We start from the raw sequence: 26,789 nt of genomic DNA, 5'->3' as shown, positions 1-26,789 counted from the left end.
TTGAAGTCTTAGCTGTACATCAAGCTTATGTTTTCAAGGCACAGTTTATAGTAGTTCCCTTGACCACTTAGGCCATAAAAATAGCTTAGAGTTTGTTACCCACATAGTGTGAAATGCTTTCCCTTTATGCATATTATCTCATGTTGCTTATGTTGCAAGTTTGTTTGCTTTTTATATAGTTGTGTGGATTTTTTAATTTTTTGAGAGGATTTTTTTTGTTTTGTTGCCCAGGTTGGAGTGCAGTGGTGTGATCTTTGCTCACTGCAACCTGTGCCTGTCGGGGTCAAGCAATTCTTCCACCTCAGCCTCCCAAGTAGCTGGGACTACAGGCATGCGCCACCACCTCTGCTAATTTTTGTATATTTTGGGTAGAGACAGGGTTTCCCCATGTTGGCCAGGCTGGTCTCAAACTCCTGACCTCAAGTAATCCACTTGCCTTGACCTCCCAAAAGTGTTGGCATTACAGGCAAAAAACACCACCCCCAACCCAGTGAAATTTTTTGGTAGCATGTTCCTAACTGCTTTGACATTAAATTATGTTGTAAAATTGAGCTTTATTTGCAGAATTGGATAATATAGTTTTCTTTTTCAAATCATTACAAAAGATTAAGTAAAGCTAGTTATAATTATTTATCTTTGTGGACCCAGAAAAGTTCTTAAATGAGTTTTGCATCTAAAACTTTTGATTTTCTTTCAAAAACAAAACAGTCCACATTGGTAGTGTGAACACCCCAAGTAGCCAGTACATAAGTATTCTTCTTATATTCTGGAGTATGTTTTTGGTATGTTTCTCAAATGAGCCATTCAATTAACTGGCCTTCCTGTCCCCTTGTTAATGTGGTTAGTGATTTGGGTGAGGCAGCAGGTAGTCACACCTCTAATTATTTGTTGGTTTATATGATTTTCTCTAGTAAAGATATTGAGTAAATGCTATGCATGTTCCTACACACTATGAGAAATACAAAAATAAAGAAATTATCATCCCTGCTTTCAGCAAACTTAACATCTAGTATGAGAGGAAGAGGAAAAAAATCCAGATCTAATATGAGGCCAGATATTATAAGTGTCATAAGAGATACAAACAGCGTACAATTGAAGCAAAGGAAACAGCATGCAGAAGCATATAGAGGTAGGAAGGTTCCGGGTGAATTCGTGGAACACAAAGAATTATAATTGGAAGATAGCATAAAGTAAGTTTAAATCACTCCTGGCTGCATATTAGAATCTTTGCTTGTTAAGACTTAAAGAAATAGCTGTCCAGGCACTAAACCAGACTAGCTGATTCAGAGTTTTGGGGAATTGAGGTTTTTTTTTTTTGTTGTTGTTGTTTTTCTTCTTGTTTTAATTTTTTTTTTAAGTTTTGAGATGATTCTAATGTACAGCCAGGCTTGAGATATAATTACTTAGAGGAATAAAGAGAGAAATAATAGAGACGAGTTAGGTCATATTGTGGGGGCTCTTGGCATGGCAGGTTGTGGCATTGGTTGAAAATTTAAAAACAGTTTGTGTAGTGACATTTCCATAGTACCTTGAATATCAATGCCTTTTGATATACCCGATTCCCACACTTTATGTTCAAGTCTAGTATTGTGACTGGCTCATTCACTTATCCATTGAGTCATTTGTTGGCAGTGCCAAAATCAGTAGTAAAATTGAATTCACGTCCCTAGGGTGCCCCCAGTGTAGTATATAAAAGAAATTTGAGTTTTCACAGGTTTAAGTCCTCTTCTTTTTACTGTTGAGCTCCTTTTAGAAATCTGGTCTATGTAGATGAAGTGTCTTACTGGGAGACTTTAGCACATACTAACAGAGCTAAAAAGTATATTCACACAGAGTTTTCTGTTTTCTATAGGCCTGGCCTCTGTCAGTGTCCGTTGTGAAAAACCACACATAGTTTTTCAAGGGTCCTGGGTAGGTTTTATAAGAGTTTATTTTGACTCTGAATAGAAATAAACTTTAATTGTAGGAGTGGCTTCTAACATTGGAACAGACTTGAAAGATGTATTTTCATGAAAGGGTACTTCTTTAATGGAATTTGAGATAATTAGAGCATTTATGATGACATTTAATTTTGTGAGAAGTAAAGTGAGCATTTTTATGTAATTTTTCATTTAGAGTTCATGAAAGATTTTCTGTGGAATTGGAGCATCAGGGAAATCGTGGCAAAGAATGGGCAGCCTTATTCTGAATATCTACTGCATGGTTTTAAAGCTGTGATTGTGTTTTATTTTAGAGCAATGATAATGAGGAGCGCCTACAAGTTGTTAAACTACTGGCAAAAATGTTTGGGGCAAAGGATTCGGAATTGGCTTCTCAAAACAAGCCACTTTGGCAGTGCTACTTGGGCAGGTATATGATTTTGGTTTCCCATTTAAAAGTAATACATGATTCTGCTGACCGTTTTTTAAAAAAAAATTATCCACGTTTAAACTGTGTTCTCTGGAAGTTTTGAAAGTTGTTAATGACTGGCTATATTTATAATTACTCTTTTAGTCTTTATCCTCAGTAATTTTTAAAAGATAATACATTTTAAAGCTATCTCTTAGGGTATTATGACCATGAGGTAAATATTACTACTTTAAGGCAGTGTTTAATTCCAACTGAAAATACCTCTTTGGGAGATAGAGCCCCTCCACAAATTAATTAAAATTAATTAGGTTGTTTGGAGATATTGACAGGATAATAATATTCACAGAGTGAATAAAGAAATTACTATTTATATTTCTCTTCCTAACCTCCTTTCTGTATTTCTCAGTTAAAGGAAATGATGGCCTGGATTCCTTGCATGGTTTGAATGATGCACAAAATCCCTGAAATGGTTGCAAAAGTTTGAGTGTGTTTGTGTATGTCACTGTTCTGTGAGAGGTATTCATTTCATTACCTTTTCTAAAGAGATCCCTCTCCTTGAAATATTAAAAGCCCGACAAATGCCTTGGCTGAAACTTGCTTTGACTCAGAAAAAAAGAGAATTTTTCCCCTCAAATTATTCTCATAACAAATAATGCAGTTAAGTTATAAAGAAACAAGTACGATCTGGCTGGGCGCAGTGGCTCACACCTGTAATCCTAGCACTTTGGGAGGCTGAGGCTGGCGGATCACGAGGTCAGGAGATCGAGACCATCCTGGCTAACATGAGTGAACCTCGTCTCTACTAAAAATAGAAAAAAATTAACCAGACGTGGTGGCAGCGCTTGTAGTCCCAGCTACTCGGGAAGCTGAGAGGATGGCGTGAACCCGGGAGGTGGAGCTTGCAGTGAGCCGAGATCTTGCCACTGCACTCTAGCCTGGGCGACGGCGAGACTGTCTCCAAAAAAAAAAAAAAAAAAAAAAAGATTTAAAGACTCTGATTTTATTTTCTTTGTGTTGAAATATTTGCAATAGTATCACCACTTTCTTTTCATTTTAATAAAAACTGTCAGTGATTACAGTAAATTTCATATTTTGGTCTCAATTTTCTGATTTGTTAAATGAGGATATAAGATGTAATAAGTGTTTGTTAAGCTTCAAATCTCTAGTCTGATTTCTTGATTCTTATTTAGCTCAATAATTATATTCAGTGAGTCAAGTTAAGCCAACTTTTTTCTTTTAAATACAATGGAAAGTTTTTAGACAGTAGGGAAGAATATCAGTTTAAATTATGCAACTCAATTTAAAGTTTATTTTATTTAATATTTTAAAACAAAAATGCTTTTACTATATAGATATTTATTATATCTTTAAATTAAGACTTGGATTAGCCGGGATGTATTTTATTGGTTTTTAACTGGAGAAATCCTAATGTAAATGTGTATATCACCTTTCTATCATATTGTAATTTTTCCTTTTAATATTAATGACATAAAACTTACACAGTATTAAGTAACACCAACTTTAAGGAGTTAGTCTTTTAAAAGACATCTTAGTATATTTATTTTTAATTGTTGTAAGGTGCATGTTTACCTAAGAAATGGTAAAGTATATAGGATTGAGTACCTGAATTCAAAACACTCAGGAAGGGACCAGAGGCTAGATTTTATAACTTTTGGGAGGGGAGGTATACTTCATAGAGCATAAGCTTTTTTCTAATTTTTATGAGTAATTTGGTGCTGATTTTGAAGACTTTTTCCCTCTCCTTTATAATGCTAAATTTTGTTTCTTAGGTATTGAATGATGTAAGATTTGGGAGCCTTTTGATTTCATAGAATTAAGACATATGAAAATATCGAATGGAAAAATTTTGGCTTCACTTTAATGTTCTTGATACTTAATTTTTTTTAATTACTATTTTACCTTCTGTGATACAAGTAACGTATACAGACTGAACATCAGTGGTTGAGAGACAGCTCAACATCATGTGCTTCCTGATGGAGGAACACAATACCCTCTATGGTATTTTGGTAGTCTGGCAAAAATAAATTGACCCAAATATGATCAAGTCTTTAGATCTAACTACCAGTTTACCGGATTTAGAAGAGAGAGGAGCCTGTTAATTCATATCAGAATGATACAATTAGCAAAATCTAAATTATGGAATAAAACCATACACACACACAGCAGTTGCTCTAGCAAATTACAGGAAAAAAAAAAGAGTTGGAGGGAAAACAAAAGATTAAAAGAGGCTTAAGTGACATATCAACCAAAGAATTTTAACTTTTTAGGGATACATACATATTTACAGATGTAATGTAAAAAGTGGTTTTGCCATTAGTGGCAATATAATAATTGTGATGATTAATTGGATAGTAGTAATTTGGGTACACTTTTAGAGTCATGTAATATCCTATAGGGTTTAGTGTGAGATCTGCCATACATTAGTGAATGCCCTATATTTTAAAAGGAATACTTTAGGGAAAGTTTTCTTTCAAACATAGTTTGGGATTTATGGTATTTCTATGAACTGTGTATGCACACTTGCATAAATAGATGTATTTGAAAGTATAATGTTTATAGGAAATTTTTTGTCATTCTTATATTTGAGCCTAATGTATATGGTTTAATCAGGTTCCTTAAAATCAGATAGCTCTCACAGGAGATTGCCCTAGTTTATATAGAGGTTCCAGAGCATTCAGACATACATCTTGTATCAGAAACTTTATAAAATGATTTGGGTTCTACTTTACATTTTCCTTCATAAACTTTTTTTTTTTCTTTCATTAGAAAACTGTAAATTGGGTACAGATTTAATGCATGTCTGTTTCTCTTATTTTAAAGATCACTCTGTGCCTTTATATTTTATCAGGTTTAATGATATCCATGTACCGATCCGCCTGGAATGTGTGAAATTTGCTAGCCATTGTCTCATGAACCATCCTGATTTAGCAAAGGACTTAACAGGTACTATATATATGTAACAGCAAATATTCTTACATGCTCCTCAGTGGAAAAAAATAAGTTTCATAGGGAAAAAAAAATCTCTTTTTTGGGGGACAGTAGGTGAAGTTTTGTTTTAGTTTAAGGTCATGGAAGTTGTTCTCTGAAGCTAGATTTTTTTTTTTTTTTAAATAGAGTCAAGGTCTTGCTATGTTGCCCAAGCTTACCTAGAACTCCTGAACTCAAGCTGTCCTTCTCCCTTGGCTAAATTAGTTTACCATGACTCACCTAAGTTCTTAAAATATTAAAGAACATTAGTCTTATGATCTAGTCAAAGCCAAGACCTGTTTAAATCCAAATGTCTAAAATAAGTTTAGAATGGTCCTTAAACTAAGAAACTAATAATTGTTCCTGGAGATAGACATTTTCGTAGATGCTTCCAGCCTACATGGGAACTATGCCGTAGAAATTCTAGCTTCAGGCTGAGCACAGGCCAAGGCAGGTGGATCACCTGAGGTCAGGAGTTTGAGACCAGCCCCACCAATATGATGAAACCCTGTCTCTACTAAAAATACAAAAATTAGCTGGGCGTGGTGGCATGCACCTATAATTCCAGCTATTCGGGAGGCTGAGGCGGGAGAATCTCTTGAACCTGGGAGGCAGAGGTTGCAGTGAGCCAAGATTGTGCGTTGGGCAACAAGAGCGAAACTCTGTCTCAAAAAAAAATAATAATAATTTTAAAAAAGCAGATATTTTACCAGTTTCATCCTTTTTGGGAGACATCCCACTTGGAGCTTTCTGGTTTCCTACTCACATCTGTACTCCTTAGACTGCTTGCTCTGAGCTTCTGCTATATAGCATTGACTTTAGTGTCATCCATTCATCCTCCTATCTTTGCTCTCCCCATTCCATCCTCCTCCTTTCTTTTTCCCCTCCTTTCCTCTTTGTTTGTGTGTGTGTCTGTTTCTCCACCTCCCCTTTCTCCTTCCCTTTTTCTCTGGATGTTCGTTTTTCTTTAGCATCCTTTTCTTGTGTTGCTAATACAGTATTTTCTTTGAGAGTGTCAATAGTAGTTTTTTGAGGAATTTATCTTTTTCTTCCAAAATATCTGATTCTGCTTATTTGTTTTTTTCACCTTATATTTGCTTTTGTCTTTGTGTTCCATGTTGAAGGCTTTGCTCAAATGATTGGCAATCCAAGGCCATCTGCTCATGATTAAGAGTGGGGGCGCTAAATCAAAAGCTGTTTGGAAAGCCCTGAGTATATGCTTTCCTCAAATGATTGGCAATCTGTGGCTATCTGCTCATGAGTGAGAGTTGGGGGCTGAATAAAAAGCTGTAATATTTGGAACACTCTGAGTACATGGTTGGGTCTGTCAACTCTGAACTTCACTTTTAGGTGATCAGAGTGAGTTGTTTGTTGGGGAGCCCTTAGTTTAGATACTTCCTCTTCATGCTGTCAAATTTCCAATAGAAGAGTATCTTATCTAGAAGTTAAAGGTGAGTTACTAATGTGTTTGGGAAAAGAATGATGGGTTTCTGCATTCACATTTCAGATTAGTTGTCACATAATCCTCTTTTGGGGTATAGTATCCATGCCCTCAACTGTTTGGTGTCCCCCAGTTTAGCGCTCCTGTTTTATATTTTTATTATAGAATTTATCCCCAGACTTCTTTTGTTGTGGAATAGGGTCAGTATCCTAAATGGATTTCTCAAACAGCCTTCACCCAGTCCTTCCTTCTCTTCCTTGTTTTAAGATCCAGAAGTACTTGTTGCTAGTTCCTATGCCTTTTGAAGAGTGTAGTATATATTGAGTTGGTTGACATGTTTTTCTTCTACTGGCTTAGGATTTTGTTTTCTTGGGAATCCAAGGTTGGTTATATTTGTTCATCTGGTTTTTCAGAGCCTATTTTTTTTTTTTTCCCGTTGTCTCTTACTTGTTCGTGCCATTCTACTGGGTTTGTTCTCTGAAGTATTTAGGTGTGTTGTATCTCCAAAATATTTTTAATTGTATCACTCATCTTTAAGGAGCTTAAATAATTTTAAATAATTCAGTATGCAGTAATTGTTCACATTTCTCTTAAAATTTATGTTTTTTCTTGAAAATTTTAGTGATATATAATCAAAATGATAATTTTAATACTTATTTATACTACATTATTATTTTCATGCCTTCATTTTAGATTTTGAATTTTTTAAAAGTAAGGTGTATTGCTTAGTTGTGATTTTTAAATTGTTTTTTAAGAGACAGGGTCTTACTCTGTTGCCCAGGCTAATTTTGAATTTTTTTAATTGAAATATTTGAACCATGTGTTTCAGTTATTAAAACCAGACCCCTGCTTTTTTGCCATTGATAACGTGTAACAGTGTGCACCATTGATTTGTACATGGCTAGATAGAATTTTTCTTTCGTTGAACTTGCTGTCATGTTAGGTTACATAGGTCACAGAGGATTTATACTGACTGAGCAGGAGAGAGGCAATGCTGGAAATATCCTGCCAATGTATACCTTTCCTTCTTAGGCTCATATTGGCTTCCCATCTCCTCTTTCCCAGTAGCCTTAGAGAGTCAGTCGTTTCTTGCTTTTTAACTTCTACTTGCTGTTGCTACAGATGAGGGCTTGCTTTATCCTTCTCTTAACTCATTCTGTAGATGATTCTTTCTTTCTCCCCTACCTGAAATATGACGGCAGGTTTCAGAGGTTTTTACTGCTAGAGAAAGTGATAAAAGTGTAAGAGTAATAAAGCAATCCTTGCTTTTGTTTGAAAGAGTAAGGCTTGAGACTGGACGCGGGGGCTCACGCATGTAATCCCAGCACTTTGGGAGGCCGAGGCAGGTGGATCGCTTGAGGTCAGGAGTTTGAGACCAGCCCAGCCAACGTGGTGAAACCCCGTTTCTACTAAAAAATACAAAAATTAGCTGGGTGTGGTGGTGCACGCCTGTAATCCCAACTACTCCGGAGGCTGAGGCAGGAGAATTGCTTGAACCTGGGAGGCAAAGGTTGCGGTGAGCTGAGAGATCATGCCACTGCACTCCAGCCTGGGCGACAGAGCAAGACTCAGTCTCAAAAAAAAAAAAAGTGAGGTTTTGATTTTTTTTTTTTATTAGTTTCAATCACATCTTCAGTTATTTTCTTTTAAACCCCATATACCCTGTTCCATTTTAAATTTCTCCAGCTTCATTCCTGACTCATTGCACTTTCTACATGTGAACCTTATATTATAGTATTATAGTGCTTCTCAACCTCATCAGAGCCAGTCCTCCCTTTTTAAGCAAATAATTTGTAATTCTCCCTTTGAGATCCTTAAATAAAATGAATAGATAAAACAATCCACTTAAAAAAGTTAAAAAATTAATTGCCCTATTTGTAATATACAGGAGAAACCAAAGGGAAGTAGTTTATAATAAAGTAGTATATATTTTAATATTTAAATGTTTGGATATGACATACAGAGATAACAGATGCCTCCACAAGTTACTCAATTATTGTCTGCCACAGGGGGATATGGAAAGCTCTGTGAATCCTGATTGGTAAAGTATTTGGATGACTACCTGAACACCTAACTCACATTTATCTGTATTTTAGAGAAAATATCAGAGTCTGTTCTACAGTTTCTTTTTTTTTTTAATTTAAAAAAGAAGTGTAATTAACTTAAAATGTACAGATCCTAAGTGTTCAGTTTGATGTTTGAAGAGACAGTGAATTTCCATGATGCCAAAAAGTCTCCTTGTATCCCCTTCCAGTTAGTTCTGTCATCGTTTTCTGATTTCTATTTCTGTAGGTTAGTTTTGCCTGTTTTTGAGTTTCATATATGTTGAATCATACAGTGTATACTATTCTTTTTGAGGGTGGGGAATGGAGAGAGAGATCTGTCTGCTTTCACATAACATGTTTTTGAAATTTATCCTGTATTGTTTATTCTTTATTGTTATTATTCTGTTGTATGAATATATCATAATTTGTTTCCTTCTTCTTTTGATGGTTATCTGGGTTGTTTCTGATTTGGGGCTGTTAATAGTGATTACTGTGAATAGCCTTGTACAAGGATTTCTGTGGGCTTATGTTTTTATTTCTTTTTGCAAACAGTAATGAAGTTGCTGGTCATAGTGTAGATATGTGTTTAACTTTATAAGAGACAGTGAAACCAGTTCTCCATATTAGTTATGGTGTTTTACATTTGTCCCAGAAATGAATGAGAGTTCCAGTCATTTAGCATCCTTGACAGCATTTTATGTTTTCAGCCATTCTTATAGGTTCTTAAACTATTTTAAATGTTTTCAGTGTTCTTTCTGGAAATAAGCTTATTTATTGTTTTCTTTCCCGTTTGGGTTTCATCCTTTTCCTTTGTCCTGTGACATTTACTTGTTGTCCATCTGCCAAAATTTTGTTGACACATCTCTTGCTGTGATCTCTTGTTGTGATCTCTTCTCTTGTTATTTGTCCCCTTTAAAAAACTTTTGTTTGTGTTTTTTTTGTTTTTTTGTTTTTTGAGACAGAGTCTCACCCTGTCACCCAGGCTGGAGTACAGTGGCACGATCTCAGCTCACAGCAACCTCCATTTCCTGGGATCAAGTGGTTCTCCTTCCTCAGCCTCCCGAGTAGCTGGGACTACAGCTGTCTGCCACCACGCCTGGCTAATTTTTTTGCATTTTTAGTAGAGATGGGGTTTCACCATGTTGACCAGACTGGTCTCCTGGCGTCAGGTGATCCACCCACCTCATCCTCCCAAAGTGCTGGGATTACAGGCTCAGTGAGCTACCACGCCCGACCTTTTAAATGTTTTTTTTTTTTTTTTTGGTTTTTTTTTTTTGAGACGGAGCTTCGCTCTTGTTGCCCAGGCTGGCGTGCAATGGTGCAATCTCAGCTCACCGCAGCCTCTCCCTTCTGGGTTCAAGTGATTCTCCTGCCTCACCCTCCCAAGTAGCTGGGATCACAGGCATGCGCCACCATGCCTAGATAATTTTGTATTTTTAGTAGAGACGGGGTTTCTCCATGTTGGTCAGGCTGGTCTCGAACTCCTGACCTCAAGTGATCTGCCTGCCTCAGCCTCCCAAAGTGCTGGAATTACAGGCGTGAGCCACCGCGCCCAGTCAGGTTAGTGAATTCTTCAGTACCCAATCTACCAAGTGGAGAGGAGGCTCTTACTACTCAGTTGGATGTCACTACTGTTTTTTGACTGAAGAACTAATTTTCCTTCTTTCTTCCTTGCCTTCCTTTCTGGGCTCTTAATTTTCTTGAAACTTCTACTTAGGTATTGTTTTGCTAAGGCTGATTTTCAAGGGTATCATGCAGTGTTTTAAAAACGTTTTAGTTATTAAAGTTTCCATTGTAATAAAATGTTATCTTTCAGAGTATCTTAAAGTGAGGTCACATGACCCTGAGGAAGCTATTAGACATGATGTTATTGTGTCAATAGTTACAGCTGCTAAAAAGGATATTCTTCTGGTCAATGATCACTTACTTAATTTTGTGAGAGAGAGAACATTAGACAAACGAGTAAGTACGAATAAATAATTACTAAGTTTTCATTTTTAATACTTGAAGTTTAACAGTATTTGAAAATATATTTAAATATATATTTAAATATAATTAGCCTTTTTTAGGGGAGTGGAGGCATTTTAATATTTAAAATTATCTTTATGAGGTTTTACTTTTTGTTATATTAAATTGTATCAGTTTTTCTTCATTAAAGATATTTATTCTAATCCTGAAAATAAGACAGCTCTTAATGGTAGTCAGATGTTTAGCCTGTATACCAGTGTTAATGATAAGGGACTTTCGTAAAAGCCTGAGATACAACTTCTTTTATGTTGTTGACTCTTCTTTTTCTTTCTTCTTTCAGGGCTATTGTTGTTATATGGGTGTGAATTGGTAGTTGTCTAGCTGATTGCATTATAATTAACATGGAATAGAAAATGAAAGATGTTTTCAACTTAAAAAAGCTAAACCGGATAGAGTGCCATGCTTCTAGCCTATTTTCTGTGACCTCAAGCCAGCTTTTTTGAATGAGTACCCACTAGCTCCACTCATTAATCAATGAACTTGAGAGGACTGTATCTTGTTATGTTTGTGTTTCATACTGCATGGAATATATTAGGCACTCAGGAAATACTTCAATGGATGTTCATTCCCTCCTGATTGGCCATAATAGTATCTAAGCCTCATTTAGGCATAAGAGTAATTTTGGTGAAGGATGAGACTTTTTGACTTAAGTGCTAATTAGCAAACGAAGTGGGAGGCCTGCCTGTTGGTTGTTGGAATAGCTTTGACTAGGTAAATTCTTTAAAACATTGTAGGCCGGGCGCGGTGGCTCACGTCTGTAACCCTAGCACTTTGGGAGGCTGAGGTTGAGGTGGGCGGATCATGAGGTCAGGCGATTGAGACCATCCTGGCTAACTAGGTGAAATCCTATCTCTACTAAAAATACAAAAAATTTGCCGGGCGTGGTGGCGGGCGCCTGTAGTCCCAGCTACTTGGGAGGCTGAGGCAGAATGGCATGAACCTGGGAGGTGGAGCTTCCAGTGAGCTGAGATTGTGCCACTCCAGTCTGGGCGACAGCAGAACGAGATTCCTTCTCACAAAAAAAAAAAAAAAAAAAAAACAACAACATTGTAACAGGTTGATCGTGCCATCTCCCTTGTTTAATACTCTCCTTGGTATTGCTGGTTGTGCGTGGAGGATAAATGGGCAAGAAGCACATGGTTTTCCTTTCAAATCTATAGGTATCCAGAACAATTTATTTTGACTGATAAATTTAGACTTATCTTCGTTGAATACTTCATTGTGGTATTAATTAGTGAAAAGGGCCAAAAGGCATGGAGGGAAAGGATATTTGCATTGTTCATAGCCTTCTAAATGACTTTTTTCTCAGCTAGACTTAGAATTTGAGCTGTTTTTGTGTATTGTTGGGATCATAATGTATATTTTTGATCATCATGTTATGTTCATTGTATGGTTGCTTGATTCATTCATATAAAAATTGAGCACTGAAAAATAATTGACTATATATATGTTCTTGGTAATATTAGAATATAAAGAATATCTTTAAATTCTCTTTGAAGAAGAGGGAATTAAGAGTTAGAGATAACATAGGGAGTTAGAGATACAAAGTTTTTGTAAACAAATTGAAATCATATTTAGTTTTTTGAGACAAAGTCTCCTTTTGTCACCCAGGCTGGAGTGCAGTGGTGCCGTCATGGCTCATTGCAGCCTTGACCTGGGCTCCAACAGTCCTCCCACCTCAGCCTCCTGAGTAGGTGGGACTACAGGCATGTGCCACAATGCCTGGCCAATTTTTTTTTTTTTTTTTTAACTTAAAGACAGGGTCTCGTTACGTTGCCTAGGCTGGTCTGGAATTCCTGGTCTCAAGCCATCCTCCCACCTCGGCCTCCCAAAGTGTTAGGATTACAGGCATGAGCCACCATGACTGGCCTGAAATCTTTTTAAGATTTGTAGAAGTTTTTTATTTCAGTATGTAGTTGGTGGATGAATGAGACAAGAACTATTCTTAATATACTGTACTTAAGTGAAAGAAAAACCAAGGGAATAATTTGTTGCTATGAACGACAGACTATAGCAAAGGAAAAAGGACCATAAAGGAAAAAATTAATAATCTCTGCAGATTCATGATGTTTTCAACGTTACCAGCTTCCTTTTGATTACAGTGCTGTGTTTATATAAAATTAAAGAATGAACTTATTCTAAGATGATGAATGCCAGATGCACTGTAACAAATATACACTTGTTTAAGAAAAAGTTGAATACGTTTCCCTTATACTTCAACTCAGTCCCAGATGTACAGAATGGACCACTGATAAGTATTTTTACATTCAGCATTTGATAAAGCCAATATCACATGCCTTTAATACATCTTAATTACTATTATTTGTAATAGTGTAAGTATGCTCAATATAGACCCTAATTAAGAAAAAAACTGTGAGGGATGGGTCACAGTTTATCCATTTAATTCTGTCTTTGTCTTTTAATGTTTACTTTCTTGAGCTGGCTGCAATGGCTCATTCCTGTAATCCCAGCATTTTAGGAAGCTGAGGTGGGAAGTTTGCTTGAGGCCAGGATTTCGAGACTAGCCTGGGCACCATAGTGAGACCCTGTTTCTACAAAAAACAAAAATAAAAAATTAGCTAGGTGCAGCATTGTATGCCTGTAGTCCCAGCTACTCGGGAGGCTGAGGTGGAAGGATTGCTTGAGCCCAGTTGTTTGAGGCTTTGGTGAGCTGTGATTGCACCACTTCTCTCCAACCTGGGCAACAGAGACCCTGTCTCTAAAAACGCATGAACAAAAATTTTGGTAGCTTGTTTTTCCTCACCAATTTTAAGTCACAATATATAGAGTGTGATTAGCTTTTGTTTTCAGGCATAGATGATAGGTTTAAGACATTAAAATGTTAAAGTTCTTTACACATGTTGATTTTTCTCCCATACTTTACATAGTAGAAATATTTATGTGATAGTTGTGTGCTTTTTAAAATATAGTAATTATAAATTGATATTTAGTATCTGAGACCTGAAAAAAATATGTAAAGGGAAGGAAAACACAAAACTAGGAAACTAGACTTTCCTTAGTTTATATAATGGAAGCCTTTTTACATTATAAATAAAACTTTTTGGGCCGGGCGCGGTGGCTCACGCCTGTAATCCCAGCTCTCAGGGAGGCAGAGGCGGGAGGATAGCTTGAGCCCAGGAGTTCGAGACCTGCCTGGGTAATAACAGCGAGACCCCGTTCTCCACAAAAAGGAAAAAAAAAAAAAAAGACAAAAAAAAAAATAAATAAATAAAACTTTTTGTTTTTAAGTGGAGAGTACGCAAAGAAGCCATGATGGGACTTGCCCAGATTTATAAGAAATACGCTTTACAATCAGCAGCTGGAAAAGATGCCGCAAAACAGATAGCATGGATCAAAGACAAATTGCTACATATATATTATCAAAATAGTATTGATGATCGGTAAGTTAAGGACACTATAAATATTTGGTGACTTTGAGTGTTATATAACTTGATTTATTGGTTTATGCAAACTATTTTCTTTATGACCTTACACTTTTCCCTTAGTTTTTAGTACAAGGTAATGGTAGTGAGTGACTGGGCTCATTCCCATCCAAGCCATAAATGAAGCAGTAATGTACATATAACTTTAGGGATGGGTATAGGTTTTACATTCCATATTCTGATACAAATACATATCATATTTGAATACCATGTTCAAATACAGATATTACTGTATATGAACAGTAATATCTAAAAATAAGTATGTGTATAGTTATAATTTTAGTTCATAGGTAATTGTGTTACAAGGATCTTCATTAATTTTTTTCAAATAAAACTTTAAAAACCTGTTGGATTTTACACATTTAAAAACAATTTCTACTGAAGGCTAAAAAATAGTTTATAAATTTATATAAAAAACATGTTATCTGAATATAATCTTAATATTTTTTCCATTCCAGTCTCAGATTAGATCTTGTATGGACTGCAGTCATTTATTAGTTAATAGAGCTCTAAATCCTGCTTACAGTCTGAAATGATTTGATAGATTAGTGGAAACCAAATGATTTTGCCGGTAGCAGATCAGAATGAGAAAATTAAGAAGCAGGTCATAGTAAAAATTTTAAGAGGCGTAGATACTAAAAACTGGATTATCTATGAAACTTTATAGATGTTTTTATAAAATTGACGTTTTTGTACTTTTTGAGGGTATGGCATCAGTGCACAAAGAATTACACTATGATTTTGTAGGACTTTTTTTTAGTACTTTTAGCCAGGTCTGTTTTCATGATGATGCCTATGAAAATGCAAAAGAATCTTCAGAGTTTCTTTAGTTTTGACTTAGAAATTTAGAACTTGTAAATATGAAAGGACCTGTCATATTTTAAAACTCTGCATTATACAGATAAAGAAAAAATCCCTGATATATAATGTGCCCAACATCCTGAAGCTGGTAATTGTCTTAGCTGGGTGTAGGGCTGTTTTCAGCACATACAGCTAAATCCTGTTTTGGTCCCCTTCTGTCTGCAGATAGAAGGTTTTGATTTGGAAATCTCATTTCCACTCAGAGCAGCAGGAACTTCTTTAATATATGTTCTTTACATAGTTTTGGAATTTTATATATAACTTTAGAACATTACAAAAAAAATCATTGCAATATCTTCTCTGCTTTTTTGTAGGTTACTTGTTGAACGGATCTTTGCTCAATACATGGTTCCTCACAATTTAGAAACTACGGAACGGATGAAATGCTTATATTACTTGTATGCCACACTGGATTTAAATGCTGTGAAGTATGTTTCAAATATCAAACTCTGTTCTTTTCATCTTTTGCAATATATTGGATTTTATCAAAAAGAAACTACAAACACCTGTGTTTTACATTGTACTCACATGTAGTGTAAACATTGTTTAAAGGGCCATGTCATAATATAATACTTCGCTATTTTTTCAGAAAGTACCACTTTAAACATGAGATTAAGCCATAAGCAATTGAAAAATAGAGCTGATTGACATGAAATCTTTTAGGATGAGTTTTCTATTCATATTGTTGGTGTCTCAAGAAACGTTGATTTACCTATTCTTTTTTGTTTGTTTTCCTTAAGACATTAAGAAACATTCTTGTTGTGAAGATACTCCCTTTTTATTCTCACTTGGTGTACTGATTTGCGTTACGGTGTAGAGCAGTAGGCTGCAAATTTTGTGTTGCATAGCCTGAACAGCACCATGTTATAGTTTGACATAAGAGTAAGCACAAATACATATTGTTTTTGTAGTTAAGAAAATACTTTTGGGTGTTTAGGTAAGATGGCATTGGGATGTTAGACATGGAAAAGACATTGCTAGTCTAATGGAATCATACTAGGGGTTAGGAAATTGAGGTCTTAGAGATTTGCTTTAGGTTTTAGGAAATGTAGATCCTTAGTATTCCAGCAAATGTGGTTTACAAGTATTGGGGATTAAATGTTGAGAAATTGGAGAGATCTCAGGGACTGTATGTAATTTTCATTTGTACCACTGTTTAAATGAGACTTTGACTTCATTTTCTCCATGGAAATAATTTTATTTTCTGTTTATGTTTTATACAGAAATAGTGAGGAAAAGGTTGTAGAGGGGAGAAATACACCTTTTTTTCCCCCTACCTGCTGTATTTCAGGCACTGGAATTTGTATTATGTGTAACTGCTTTTGTGCTGCTGTGGAAAAGTAGGTTGCAAAGAGATCTGATTGCCCACAAAGCTTAAAATATTTACTGTCCGGCCTTTTACAGAAAAAGCTTGGCAACCCTGGCTTAAGTGATATTTTTCCTGTTTTACATATGATGAAATGAATCACACAGATGTTACATTCCACACAATCACACAAGGAGTAAGAGGGAGCCAGAACTGCACTCAATCCTACTTAGTTCCAAAGCTTATTTTTCCACTACACATAGTAAAATACATTACTCTCATATTTAATTTTATTTCTTGTAAACTTTTCTGTGGAATTGGAATACATCCTAAAATTGTTGGTTCGTTATAGCCTAATTGGTGGCTCTTTTTCTCATGGGAAAATCAATCGATGGCCTCTTAAATTGGATGAAATATGGTATTTATATCATATTCAAAACAACCTATTGGAAATCATACTAAATCTGGACTTCTCTACTCAACCCAACTATCATTCAAGAGTAAAAATGAAATGTCACTTTTAAGCAAAAATGAATAATTTGCCAGTCCTACTTGAAAAAAATTATTAAAGAATAGCTTTGTTTTGGTAAGAAAGGAAATTAAATCTGTAAAGAAATAATAAGATTCAAGAATTTGGCCAGGTGCAGTGGCTCAAGCCTGTAATCCCAGCACTTTGGGAGGCCGAGACAGGCGGATCACGAGGTCAGGAGATCGAGACCATCCTGGCTAACACGGTGAAACCCCGTCTCTACTAAAAATACAAAAAACTAGCTGGGCGAGGTGGCGGGCGCCTGTGGTCCCAGCTACTCGGGAGGCTGAGGCAGGAGAATGGCGTAAACCCGGGAGGCGGAGCTTGCAGTGAGCTGAGATCCGGCCACTGCACTCCAGACCGGGCGACAGAGCGAGACTCCGTCTCAAAAAAAAAAAAAAGATTCAAGAATTTGAAGCATTTCTATAAGTATAAATAATAAAGGACTGTAAAAACAGTAATAATACAGTTTTATTTGCAAGGGGTGGGAGTGTGGATTAAAAAGTATGTAGCATGTAGGCCAGTATTTAGCCAGTACCATATACCACTGCAGTACTATGTGAGATTTCCTGAGTGTCCCTGCAGTCCTCCTTCCTATGGCCCTACCAGGCCTGGGCAGGGCTGGAATGTCTCCAGGACCTTCTTCCACTGCCCATGGTTCTGACTGGTTGATGCCTGATGCCTTTGTGAAAAATTTTGACTGCAGGTGGGTCCTGTCAGATAACAGCATGTAAGGTGATAGGTAAGTAATGAGTATGAAGGTGTTCCAAGGTTCTTTTATCATATTAGTAGTGAGGGCAGACATGTTGACTAAGTATGTCATAAGTGGGCATTTAACAGTTGCCTCTGAAAGCAGTTAAAATGTATAGCTTCTAAACAAAGAGGAACAAAAAATAATTAATGAAAACTTTAATACCAGAAACAAGATAGAAAACAAGAAAAGTAACAGTAAATATAAAAAGTATAGATAGTTGTTATAAAACTAAGCATGTCAGATATCACTCATCACTTAAATAAGTATATTTGATTGAATTCAAAAGTGAAACAGTGCTATTCACAAGCGATACATTGAAAAATAATGCCATTGAAAAGATGAAAGTAAATTTCAATCTAGACTAGTACTCAAAAGGAAAGGCTTTGATTCTACAAAAATGGTTGGTGAATGAATGGATATTTATCTGTTTTTTGAGATAAAACATTTAGGGTACATATATATCATTTTTTAGAGGATTTTCACTTTAACCAACTTTTTGTGATTAGCTGGCCAACTATTATACTTACCAGTATTTTAGTACTTTATCTGTGGTTGTTTTCTCCAAAATCCATTACCTTTTTTATTATGTAATAATAAAAAAATCACATATATATGTTATGAAGCATAGTAATAAAATAAAAATACCTATGAATCTGTTAGTCAACTTGTAAACTTTTCTCCCATTCATCTTCCTCCCAGAGGTAACCTCTACCTTTGTTTCTTGTTTCCTTTAAAAAAAATTTTTAACATGTATGTATATGTGTGTGTATATATGTGTATCGCTCAGTAATATATTTTTGCTTGTTTTTGAACTTTATGAAAGTGAAACAACTGTGTATATAGTGTTTTGTGTCTTTTTTTCTATTCTATTTCCAAGATTCATTCATAATATTATACATAGCTATATCTCATTCATTTCACTGTGCTATAAAATTGCACTGTCATTAATCCATAATTTTATTCCATTATTTTGATATCAGAAATTTGAGTCATTGCAGAAAATGGACGTCTGTATTCCATTTTTATTTATTTATTTATTTTTACTATTTCAAATAGTGCCACTGTAAATACTTTTCAATTTAATATACACATGCAAGAGTTTCTCTAAGGTATGAATATGAGTTATTCTCAAATTTAGCTACTTATTCAAATCACCCTGGGAGGTTTAAACAATTGAAAAGTAAGTCCTGCCTTCAGACATAGTTACTTAATTTGTCTGGACTGTAGTCTGAGCATTTTGAGTTTTAGAAAAGCCTTTCAGGAGGTTTTAATGGGCCACCAAGGTTCATAATCACTAGTATATAGCTGGGAGTGGAGTTTCTGACTATGTGCCTTTTCATCATTGTAAACTAGTGTCAAATTGTTTTCCTACACGATCATACTAGTTTATACTCCTACCAGTGGTTTATGGATTTCTGCATCCTCCTCTATATTATCAGACATTTAAATTTTTCCTAATCTTTTGAGTATCAAATTTTCTTATCTTTAATTTTCCTGAATACAGATAATACTGATCTTTTATAGTTTTATGGTCCATTAATGTTCTGATTTCACCACACGCCTCACTACTCTGTATTACAACACCTGTTCCTCTTTATTCATTTAAATTACATTCTAGCCCTGAAGTCATTTGAATATATGACTTCAACTTAGTTTGAAAGGGACTTAAAAATAGCTGCTTGTCAGGCATGTTCCTGGTGAGAACTTGTTTGGTTAGGATTCCTCTTACTTGTTGAAAGAGCCATATATTTTATTCTCTGACAACTTTTCTTTGGGGAAGACAAAGTATTTCTTAGATTTCAGACTTTTTATGTGAATCAGTTTTTGAATAAGCTCCTAAGTAAATGAAATATCTTGATTATTGAAAAAGAGAACAGTGTGTACTTCCACCTCTCACAAGTTCCCCAGCACTCCTATTAGCGACAGTAGTAGAAGATGGTATCGGGGTCTTCGTTGTGATCTTCTCTTTTAATAAAACAACTTTACGTCTAGATAGTTTTGTGCTTCTAAGTTCCGTGAGTGATTTGTCAGTTGGGAGGTAAAGGTTGGAGGACAGGTCCTCTTCAACAGTTGGACAGGCCACTGACTGAAGCCTGATGGTAGCTGTCTTTTTCTTTGAGTTGCTGCAAACTTGTGGTTTGGTAACAAGGAGAATTGTGGGAACTAATTGTGTATTTAAAATGTCAGGTAACAAATATAAGAATATCCAGGCTGTGACTGGAGTTTTTACATTTAGGAACAGAACTGCAATTCAGACTAATATTAAATAGAGATTTTTCTTTCTGTTCTAATATTGCTTCTCCTAGTATAACTGTTTTCCCCTTTTTAGAGAATTATTTAGAAAGGCAATAAATAGGCACAGATTGCCTTGCTAATTAATACAGTTTTATTAAAATACTTGAAATGACAGTTCCTATAAACATGTTATAATACAAGTTCTTAGAGATGGTCACTTTCTGATTTAAGCTATAGCCGTAATAGTTTATAATGGGCTTTAAAATAGCTTGACATTTTATCTTTAATGAGTAACTATAACAGGTCATTTCCCTTTTATTTTAAGTGAAAGCAAGCTTCAAAATCTAGGCCTTTCAGAAGTTAGAATGATTAAATGTATAGGAAAGAGAGAATACATTGACTTTGGAGTTCAGAAGTAATTTTACAAATGACTGCTACATTTCTTTGAAAATTATTTTAATCATACAACTCTTGTTAGATTTTTAGTCCTCTGGAGTATGAACATTTTGCTTTCAATGTTTATATTCTTAAACTGTGCTTATGAAAATGTATAGAACTTAGTAACTTGAAATTAGTAAAGTATAGCTATTGAAAATCTAACTTCTAAGATGAAAATGTCCTCATGTTGCTTTGCCAGTATCATTTTGATGTGACTACTATAAAGGAATTCAAGTGTCCCAAATTTGAACTGGTTTATCTCCTTTAAAAAATTGAAAGGCATTTTTCAAACAGATTGTTAAAGGGGAGAATTAAAATATGAAACAGTGTTCTTTGTCTATTACAGGAAAAGAGTTTTGATATGCATCTGTGTTACTGCTTTTTGGCAGTGTTTCATAGGCATGGTAATAGAGGTTAATAGTAGTGTAGAATAACTGAAAACAAACTGATGAAAAGTATTCCTTGTTTTGGGAGATTTTCTTAAAAATGTTTAATTGTGTGGTTCTAATCTGTAATCAAGTATTTCATTAACATTAATTATTCTCTATATATTAATATAATATTGTTGTTTATATATTTTCTTTTGTACCTGTATAATTTTTTTAGATTTAAATTTCTGCCTGAGAACAATACAACTATTAAGAGAACATCAGAGTTTTTGACTTATAAAAAGAATATTCACTTATAAATAATTCCAGACTGTTCAAAATTTAATTAAGATTTGTCTTAAGAAAAAGTATCCCCATTCTCTTATAACTAATTCTTCTTTTTATGTCTTTGATTCCATTTCATCCTGCCTGCTACAACACCTTACGCTGTCAGTTATCCCTTTATTTCTCAAATTTGTAATTTATCTGGTTAATTCCTACCCTAATTGGACCACTGATTATTTCTTTTGATCCTGCTGTGTTATATTTGATTCCATTCTTTCCCTCTACACATTATCAGTTGCTTAGTCCTGTGAATTTCATCTCATCTCTGTCATCTCCTTTTATAATTTGAACCTTAAATTATATAGTTGTAATATTCTAGAAAGATTTTTATTCTGTTTTGTTATTTAAATGTGTGTGTTTGTGTTTTTCAGAGCATTGAATGAAATGTGGAAATGTCAAAATCTGCTCCGACATCAAGTAAAGGATTTGCTTGACTTGATTAAGCAACCCAAAGTAAGAATTTTTTCTTCAGTGTTTTTTAAAACACATGTATTTTAATTACTGTTTACCATTGCTACTACAATTCTGTTTGCACAAGTTCTGACTGTAGAAGTTAGGATTCCTTACTTAGAAAACTCTTAATTTTTAAGAAACTTATTAGATAGAAAGTGATAAATGTTTACATCTGCAAAAGATAATAATACCCAATATAAAACAGAGTGTGGATCTATGTACTCAAAATTAAAGTTTTTTGGTAGCTTTAATACAAAGATGTAAACAATAACTCAGCATTATTGAAAGCATAGAAAATAGAAGGAAATTACATTTTATATTGCCACTGTTAAGATGTTCCCTACTTTTTTGTATACGCTTGTGGTTTTAGAAAGTTTCAATAATTATGTAATTATAGTTAGGTATCTTGATATTTTTACTTAATATTTATGGAGATTTTAATGTACTACCTAGTACTTATAATTTAATGGTGGTATTCATCCATTGGGTGTATCATATTTTATCTTTTATCAATCATTTAGAGTGATTCTAGGGTTTTTTTTTTTTTTCCACTGAAATGCTGTATATAGACGTGTAAAAGGCATAATTCATCTAAAAAGCAGTGTGCCTGGTCATTTTAAATTGCCTTCAGGGAAAGCAAGAGTATTCTTTTTTTCTTTTTCAGTTTAGAGTGCTCTTTCTCAATCTCTCTTCCATACGTACACTTCACAGGATAGAGGTCAGTGGAGCAGTGTTGTTTTCATCTAAGGGGTGAAAATTTTCACCTTTTCCCTAGACATAAATTCACCAGTTGCTCTACAAATCAAAAAACTCACACCATTTGTTTGAGTGGTTTATAGTGACCCTTTCACTATTTTTTTAAACCTTCAGATCACTAGTAATAAGACATTTTGTACCACTTTTTTGCCTAATTGAAGCTTACATTTGAGTAATATTTTTGTTTTATAGACAGTGATCTCTTTGTGTTTTATTGAACATAACCTTTTTTCTGTGATTATTGAGTATATTGAACCTGTTAAAATATGTTTTCCCTTAAAATAAATCACTTAAAACTAATTTAGTGATTTTGCTGTTTCCTTTCTCTTAAACCCTGTTAAATTAATATGTTTTAGCCAATAAGCATGTTTCAGTTAGTGTCATAATATGGTAAGTTAGTATGTTTTCGTTAATAATCTCTGGATAAAGTGCCTCTCTCTGCTGCTTGGAGCTCTGTGTATTTACCTCTTTATGGCCAAAGATGTAAGAGTGTTAATTAAAAATATAAGATGTTCTTTCTTACGTGTATATAAAATTATTTGTGTTTAGGTATTATTGAAATTGTAGCATCCAGGTAGTATATTAAATGTATAAATCATATGTTAAACAGCATGATGTGTGAGATTGTAATCAAATATAACTTTGTTTTTGATTATCACTGTTCCTCTAAAATTTTATGTATTTAGATGAAGCTTCATCATTTTGCCTGTTAAAAATTGGGAGGGTCTTAGACTTTCCTGCTGAGTCATATGTGAAATCACTAAATACAGTCTCAATTCAACTGGAATGTTTAGTTCTCTTCTACAGTGTGGAATTTTCTTTTTGCTTGTCTTAAAATAATTATCCAGTTATCCACATGAAAGATGGAGTTCTCATTCATGTGTGATGGGTTTGAAAAAGTAACAGAATGGAGGAGGATAGCCCACCACCGCTTCATTCCCCCGAAATAAAACAGCGGCAATAGAAATCTTACATGTTTCTAGACAGCTGTTTGATGCTTTAAATTCCAAATATTTGGGAATTATTTCTTGAACTTTATTATGCTTTAACTCTCAGTTCCTCTTAGCAAGCTCATTCTCAATAGGTATGGTCTGTTTGTATATATATTTGATTTTATTGCTTTCAGTTCAATGTTTATTTAGCTCAGTACTTTAAATAAACTTGCTCAATGACTTTGTTTCTGTTTTTTAAAATAACACTACTCTGATGCAGTGAATAATTAGCACTCTAAGAAACATCTTTTATGCATGTGACTTTACATGCCATAGTACATGAATGTATTACATACAGTATAATGTAGTGAATTAATTCACTGAAATAACACTTCCCTGATGCAACCCATAACTAACACTCTTAGAAACAGCTTTTTGACGTGTCAGTCACATCTTAATTGTCTTCAGTGTCTTCCCCATAAGCTTCATGACTATGCCTTACAGCTCTCAGGTCTAAACATTGTAGGAGTTTTCCCTGTTCTTTCAGCTCTAAAAACAACAGCAGCAACAACAAAAACTCCCAAAATATCTACCTGTTCCAAAATGTAGTGCAGCTGTCTGATTTCTGTTTGGAGGCTAACACAACAGGGTGAGATAAGACGTAATGAAAGTGGAGAAAGAATTTACTTTTACCTCCTGTCTAGTTTATCTAGAGTTTAATAAAAATAATAAAGAAGGTGACAGTAGTGGTAAGAGCACGGGTCTGCAGCATTTAGTGGGTTATGCTTGTCTAATTTTTTGCAGAGTGGGATGAAATTTTTTGTCAGGGAATTTTAATTTTGCATTTTTTTGTGTGATTTACAGACAGATGCCAGTGTCAAGGCCATATTTTCGAAAGTGATGGTTATTACAAGTAAGTTATTTAAAAATCTGTATCAAATGTAATTTTAATTGAAATATTTTTATAATTTAAAGTGTTTCATGCAGTTTTGTTCTAGGCTATGATAATACAGGAATTTTAAATTTTCTTCAGTTTCTTATGTGAGCTAGAGCTGGAGAAAGAATTTAGTACATAAATTTATTTTTAAGAGTTTATTTAAATCATCATGTAAAAACTTATAAAAACTGAATCTGTTTGGTGTTGCTTGCTCTAATGTGACTAACTGAAGCTAATTCACTCCAAGCGGAAATATAAAGGATATACCTAATAACTACATACATAACAGCTTCTTTGAAAAAATATTAATTTGCTTTTTTGCTTTAGGTGATGTTAACTAAAATGATATTTCATTTAACAGTAAATACAAAAGGATTATGTGGAACATCTCCTTTGTTCAGTGTAAAAGTAGGGAAAAGTCGCTGTTTTTGCAGGTCATTTGCTTTTCTTCCAACCTCAGAGGTCACTGTGTATAGCAGATGGACAGAGGAATAATCAGAAACATCTGGAAGAATGCTTCTACTGAGCTTCCACTTGGTGATAATGAAGAGATCTTAAGATGAATCTGAGACACCAAATATTCCAAGATGTATATGAAAGTAAAGTTAAGACACGGAAGATAATAGTAAACCTAACTCACTGGGTTTTGGATTAAGTAATGGGAGTATTAGAATGAGTAGAACTTTAAGACCAAAATGTCTTTCTGTCCTGGGAAAACTACTTTCCAGTCACCTGGATAACTTGCTAAAGCAAGTTGTTTTGTGCTATTCCTTAAAAAAAAAATAATTTGATGTTTAAAGAAGAGATCTTGCTCTTTTGCCCAGGGCTGGAGTGCAGTGGCACAATCATAACTCAAAGCTATCTCGACCTCGTGGGCTCAAGCCATCTTCCTGCCTCAGCCTCCTGAGTAGTTGGGACTCCGTGCATGTGTTACCACACCCGGCTAATTTAAAAAATACATATTTTTAGATACTAGGTCTTCCTGTGTTGCCCAGGCTAGTGCTGGCCTCAAGTGCTGGGATTACAGGTGTGAGCCACGGTGCCTGGCCTATCACCTTTATTTAGCTATGGATTCTGTCTCCTAAAAGAGATCATTCCCTAAATTCTTTTTTTTTTTTCCTGTCAGTTTTCTTCCAGTGAGTTCAGTATTTCCCAGATTCTGTTTCAAGGAATGCTAGTATCCTGCAGGTGTTAACTTAGTATTGTGAGAAAAAGGGATTTCATTGTCATATGTGTTTATAGAATGCTAAATTAAAGGAGTTTTCTTTCTCCCTTCTTCCCCCCCCCCTTTTTTTCTGAAATAATAGGCCTTACTGTAGCCTTTATTATGATGCCCATTCTTTATGAAGGGGCTGTAAAATAACACTTTCCAAAATTATTTGAAAAAAATACCTTTTCCTGAACACTGTTACACTCCATTGAACTACTAGTGATCTTTGGAACATAGATTGCGAAGTGCTGAACTAGCGGTTTTCCAGCTTGCCCTCAGGTGCTTATTATGTAAACTTATAAAAACATTCCATTTATCTTCTATAAGTGATCATGTTTATCTGTTGTACTATAATGTGGTTCTCTTTCTTTGCAGATTTTTTTCTATTATAGAAACATGAAAAGGTCATACAGAAGTATTTAGGATTAATATATTAATAGATTCTTAACTACATTAAGTCATTTAAATATCTCATCAAGACATAAAATGGGATTTCAGAATTGTATGTGAACTTGAAGACTGTGTTTACTATATTCATGTTTTGGGATTGCTTTGAATTTCTACTACTATTTTGATGGTCCAAAAATCTGTTGTTATTTTTTTTGTTTTTTTTTTTTTAGGCAAAGTCTCGCTCTGTCACCCAGGCTGGAGTACAGTGGCGAGATCTCAGCTCACTGCAACCTGCACCTCCCAGGTTCAAGCAGTTCTCTGCCTCAGCCTCCCAAGTAGCTGGGATTACAATCGCCTGCCACCACGCTGGGCTAATTTTTGTATTCTTTTAGTAGAGACGGGGTTTCACCATCTTGGCCAGGCTGGTCTTGAACTCCTGACCTTGTGATTCACCCACCTCGGCCTCATAAAGTGCCGAAGTTCTGTTTTACAATTTCTGTTGTTGGAGATGCCATATTCTAGTCTGGTTCTCTACAACAGTTAAGAAGCCAGGAGAAAAAGATACCACAGTCAACATTTTACTAGCTTTCATAAGTATTTTGATACATAGACACATTAGCAGAATAGTATAAAAATCATTTTTGATTTTACAGAGACTCATTCTTTCCCATGCAGTAATGACTTACCCAGCAGTAACACCTGGAATAGGTTGCTCAGTGTATGTCACTGCTAGATAGCAAGAATGTATATGTAAACTCTCTGGGTTGGTTTAACAATAAACAGGGAAATACAGGAAAATAGTTCTTAAAGGTAAAACTTAGTGATTAATCTCTTAAATTATAAGAGAGCAGTGTGTGCAGCAAGCTCAAGGGGACATTAATAAAACTGGCATTTTTCAGGTTGACATTTGATGCCTTTAAATATTTACAAGGGATTACTTAGAAGTAGCCATTTTAGTCTTTTCTTGCATATATGTCCCTT

The 26,789-nt window shown here is 34.8% G+C and overlaps 1 protein-coding gene across 5 annotated transcripts in view; it reads left to right on the top strand.

Moving 5' to 3' along the window:
• Window positions 1-26,789, top strand: part of PDS5B (PDS5 cohesin associated factor B) — a 184,404-nt gene that overhangs the window by 85,744 nt on the left and 71,871 nt on the right. For all 5 annotated transcript variants that reach the window (XM_033235594.1, XM_033235585.1, XM_033235601.1 and 2 more), the window contains exons 9-15: window positions 2,234-2,349; window positions 5,219-5,313; window positions 10,640-10,785; window positions 14,101-14,252; window positions 15,470-15,583; window positions 21,502-21,583; window positions 24,136-24,184. In XM_033235594.1, coding sequence (XP_033091485.1) covers window positions 2,234-2,349; window positions 5,219-5,313; window positions 10,640-10,785; window positions 14,101-14,252; window positions 15,470-15,583; window positions 21,502-21,583; window positions 24,136-24,184 — 754 coding nt within the window. The remainder of the gene's footprint in view (window positions 1-2,233; window positions 2,350-5,218; window positions 5,314-10,639; window positions 10,786-14,100; window positions 14,253-15,469; window positions 15,584-21,501; window positions 21,584-24,135; window positions 24,185-26,789) is intronic.

This window comes from Trachypithecus francoisi, unplaced genomic scaffold (genome assembly GCF_009764315.1).
Source record: "Trachypithecus francoisi isolate TF-2019V2 unplaced genomic scaffold, Tfra_2.0 Contig01461, whole genome shotgun sequence".
NCBI classification, from domain to species: Eukaryota; Metazoa; Chordata; class Mammalia; order Primates; family Cercopithecidae; genus Trachypithecus; species Trachypithecus francoisi.
Note: the sequence above shows the minus strand (reverse complement) of the source record. Positions and strands in the feature narration are given on the sequence as shown.